Source organism: Tupaia chinensis, unplaced genomic scaffold (assembly GCF_000334495.1).
Source record: "Tupaia chinensis unplaced genomic scaffold, TupChi_1.0 Scaffold000078_1, whole genome shotgun sequence".
Classification (NCBI taxonomy): domain Eukaryota; kingdom Metazoa; phylum Chordata; class Mammalia; order Scandentia; family Tupaiidae; genus Tupaia; species Tupaia belangeri.
In genome coordinates this window covers 2,323,654-2,327,619 of record NW_006159539.1, presented here as the reverse complement: position 1 = coordinate 2,327,619, position 3,966 = coordinate 2,323,654, and the positions used below count along the sequence as shown (strand labels likewise).

At 60.3% G+C, this 3,966-nt stretch overlaps 1 protein-coding gene across 1 annotated transcript in view; it reads left to right on the top strand.

Moving 5' to 3' along the window:
* Positions 1-3,966, top strand: part of ADAMTS7 (ADAM metallopeptidase with thrombospondin type 1 motif 7) — a 59,619-nt gene that overhangs the window by 25,104 nt on the left and 30,549 nt on the right. Inside the window, 3 exon segments of the mRNA XM_027768977.1 lie at positions 1,040-1,160; positions 2,530-2,774; positions 2,996-3,137. Coding sequence (XP_027624778.1) covers positions 1,040-1,160; positions 2,530-2,774; positions 2,996-3,137 — 508 coding nt within the window.

Genomic DNA, 3,966 nt, shown 5'->3' with positions numbered 1-3,966 from the left:
ACGACAGCCTGCCCCCCAGCTGGCGCGAGGCAGCCGCAGACTGCCTGCCCCCCAGCCGGGAAGAGGCACCCCCCAGACTGCCTGCCCCCAGCTGAGAGGAGGCACCCCCAGACTGCCTGCCCCCAGCTGAGACGAGGTACCCCCAGACTGCCTGTCCCCACAGTTGGGACAAGGCACCCCCAGACTGCCTGTCCCCACAGCTGGGACAAGGCACCCCCAGACCACCTGTCCCCCTGAGCTGGAAGGAAGAAGCCCCAGACTGCCTGCCCCTCCAGATGGGCTGAGGCACCCCCAGCACCACTTGCCCCGGCTCCACAGGCAGGTTCCAGTCCTCTGGGTCCCTTCTGGTCCCCTTCTGGCCACCCCCTCAGGCTGTACCCTTAGACTTCCCAGCCCCTGCCTGCTGTAGCTTCCAAGGCAAAACCTCCACTCCCCCAACCCTGGAGACCCCTCTCAGTAGGGGCTCAGGCCCAGCTCCTGCACCACCTCCTGGCTGCCGCAGCCGCTGCCCACAGCCCACACTAGCACAGGCAGCTCGGGGCGGTGTCTCGGCCTCCACCCACCTCTGCGATAGAAAGGGGTTGAGCGAGGTGCCGGTGACACAGGTGCTGCTTGTGACGGGGGAAACACTTAGCACGTAGTGACCACGGCTAGTCGCAGTGGTGGCTGTTCTGCCCTGGCCACACAGCCTCCTCGCCCTCTAAGCCACCGCGGCCTGGGCTCCGGGGGTGCTTACCCCTGGTGTCTCTGATGCCGATTCCCGGTTCCCGAGGATCCCCGTGCACACTGGTCAGAGCCCCGGCCTGCCCGCCCTCCTGCCTGCCTGCGGCCTTACAGCAAACCTTCCCAACATGCCTTGAAGGGGCGTTTGCTCTCCCCGCCGCCTGGCTGAGCAAACTGAGGTGGAGAGAGGGGGAAGCTCCCTTGGGCAGACGGCACAGCAGGTGGGGCAGGGCCGGGGAGAGCTCCCCACGAGACACCCCAGAGTATGGGCTGGAGCACACCAGCCACCCAGGGGCCTGCCCACCGTGTGTTGCAGAATGTGGGCTGCGACTTCGAGATCGACTCGGGGGCCGTAGAGGACCGCTGCGGCGTGTGCCACGGCCCCGGCTCCACCTGCCACACCGTGAGCGGGACCTTCGAGGAGGCCGAGGGCCTGGGTATGGAGTGGGCCCGCTGGTGGAGGGGTGCTGTTAACCTGGCGGCCCCTTTTTCCTCTCGCCCCTGTCCTCACCTCCACTCTCCCCACCCAGGCTGAAGGTCCTGGGTGGGGATCCTTGCTTGGTCCAGGCTCCTTGTGGGAGTCTGAGGTAGCCTGCCCCAGGTGCAGAGCTGTGCTCATGGAGAGTCTTCCAGTCCCAGGGCGCCCAGGCAGGGCCGGCCAGGCCTGTGCAAGGCCCCTGGCCCTTTCAGAGGGCTGCTGTCTTGGGAAGCTCCGCACTGTTGCCTGTTCTGCACGCATTGCTTAAGTGCCTGCTGTATGCTGAGGAGACAGTGCATGGAGGTGAAATCTCACAGGGCGACAGTGACAGAGCCTCTTTCATGACAGATACAGCGGAGGGAGGTCCCAGGGCCATGAGAGCACAGAGGAAAAGGGTCCTGGCCCGGGGAGATCAGGGTGGAAGTTGAACTGGATCATAATGGACTCAGATGAGAAGTGGGGAGTGCTATTTCAGATGGAGGAAAGGTTTTGTACCAATCCCGGAGGCAAGAGGCTTGTCCTCTGTCTAGGGCCAGTGAGAAGGCAGGGCTGCTCATGGGCTTTGAACGTCAGGCAGGAAACCTGGCTTTCACCCAAGATGTAGCTCAGTGTAATGGGTTTTTCTTTTTAAAAATTTATTTATTATTTATTCATTTTTAATTTTGACCAGAGAGAGAGAAAAGGGGGAGAGTGAGAAAGCAAGCCGCCAAGTCTGGGACTCGAACCATGGTCGACCATGTGGGAGTCCAGAGCCTTAACCCCCAAGTGGTGATTAAAGTGGAGACCCACAGCCTGCTTCCTATCCCAGCAGCGCTCTCGTGTGAGTCACAGAGCCCTGTGTCTCCGTGTCCTCGTCTGTGAAATGGAGACAACAGTAACACCTCCGTTGCGGGTGGCTGTCAGGTGACGTGTGCGTGTGTACACGCAGTATCAGGACACATGGTGTTACTGACGTGGAAGGACAGGCGCGGGCCATGGAGGGGTGAGGAGGACACCCTAGGAGAGAGGCACCAGCTTCTTAGAAAGGAGGGTCTGGCTCTGCCTGCCGGGGATTTGGCCAACCCTGTGCCGAGGCCAAGGTTGGTCCCCAGGAGAGGGGTGATGTGCTGTGGCCAAGGAAGGTCCCCACGCACTAGAGGGGTGATGAGCACAAGCCCCGGGGCAGGATTGGTGGAGCCTTCTGAGCTTTTGTGGCCTAGGGGAGTCCGGGCATCTGCCTTTGGGGTGCACAGTCTCAGTTGAGCTCTGGCGTCAGGGAGGCGGGAGGAGAGCAGGGGACAGCGGGGCCCAGAAGCCCTCTTACCTCTGGCATGACCCCTGACCCACAGGGTATGTGGATGTGGGGCTGATCCCTGCGGGTGCTCGTGAGATCCGCATCATGGAGGTGGCCGAGGCCGCCAACTTCCTGGCCCTGCGGAGCGAGGACCCGGATAAGTACTTCCTCAACGGCGACTGGATCATCCAGTGGAACGGGGACTACCAGGTGGCGGGCACGACCTTCACCTATGCACGCTCTGGCAACTGGGAGAACCTCACGTCCCCGGGTCCCACCAACGAGTCGATCTGGATCCAGGTGCCTGCCCCCTGAGACCGGGCAGGGAGTGTCCTGGAGCAGGGGGCTCTGGGGCAGCCACAGAGCCTGGTGTGGGCCAGGCCCTACTTCTGGGGCTGCAGCCTCAGCTTGCCTATCCACCCAGGGGCCCCGAGTGTGTTGGCTGGGGTTGGCTTCTTTGCAGTGCTGACTCTGGGCGGCAGACACTGGTGCTCACGGGGTGCCCGCATGCCCTGCCCCAGCTTCTGTTCCAGGAGAGCAATCCCGGAGTCCACTATGAGTATACCATCCGCAGGGAGGCAGACAGCCACAGCGAGGTCCCGCCACCAGAGTTCTCCTGGCTCTACGGGCCCTGGACCAAGTGCACGGTCACCTGTGGCACAGGTGAGAGGAGGGCCAGGCGCAGCTGCCTGGGCAGGGACACAGGGATCAGCCTCCAGCCGACTGCTAGTTTCTGCACGTCTGTGGGTTTGCACCTCGGCTCCTCTGCACCTCAGTTTCCCGTCTCCAACAGGGAGCAGTCGGATTTTCTCTGTCCCTTAGTCTCCTCTCACTTTCTCTCTTTTTTGGTGTTATTTATTTATTTATTTATTTATTTATTTTTCCTGTAGTGTGTGTGTGCTCACCAGAGAGACAGAGGGAGAAAGGGGAAGTGAGAAATCATCCCCCAGGGAAGACGGTCACACCATAGTCCCTTCTCCTCCCTCTCTCGGGATTTTGGGCACACATACCTGGTGTGATATTTCAAGCTGCCAAGTCTGAGACTTGAACCGCACAGTCAGCTAGGTGGGATCCCACACCTTAACCTCTACTCTACCTGCTGTCCTGCCTCCTTCTTTCTCTTTGTTCTCCCTCTTTCCCCTTTATTCTTCCCATCTTTGACCTTCAGTGTCCAGGGGTCTCAGGATTGGAATCTGGGACAGAGACATCTGAATATTCCTTAAAGTGTTATCATGACAAAATGAAAACTGACCCATTGAAACTTGGCAGAAATTTCCAAAGGCCGGGACCAGCAGCTGGCATAATGGCTGTGTTGCTGGACTCTCATGTAGTCAATTGCAGTTCGAGTCCTGGACCCGGTGGCTTAAACTCATGCCGGTCACACGTACGTGCATTCCCAAGATCCTAGGAGGAGAAGGGATTGTGGTGTGGCTGTCCTCCCCCCCGGCGGGGGGGTTTCTCACTTTCTGTCTCTCTCTGTCTCTCCCTGTCT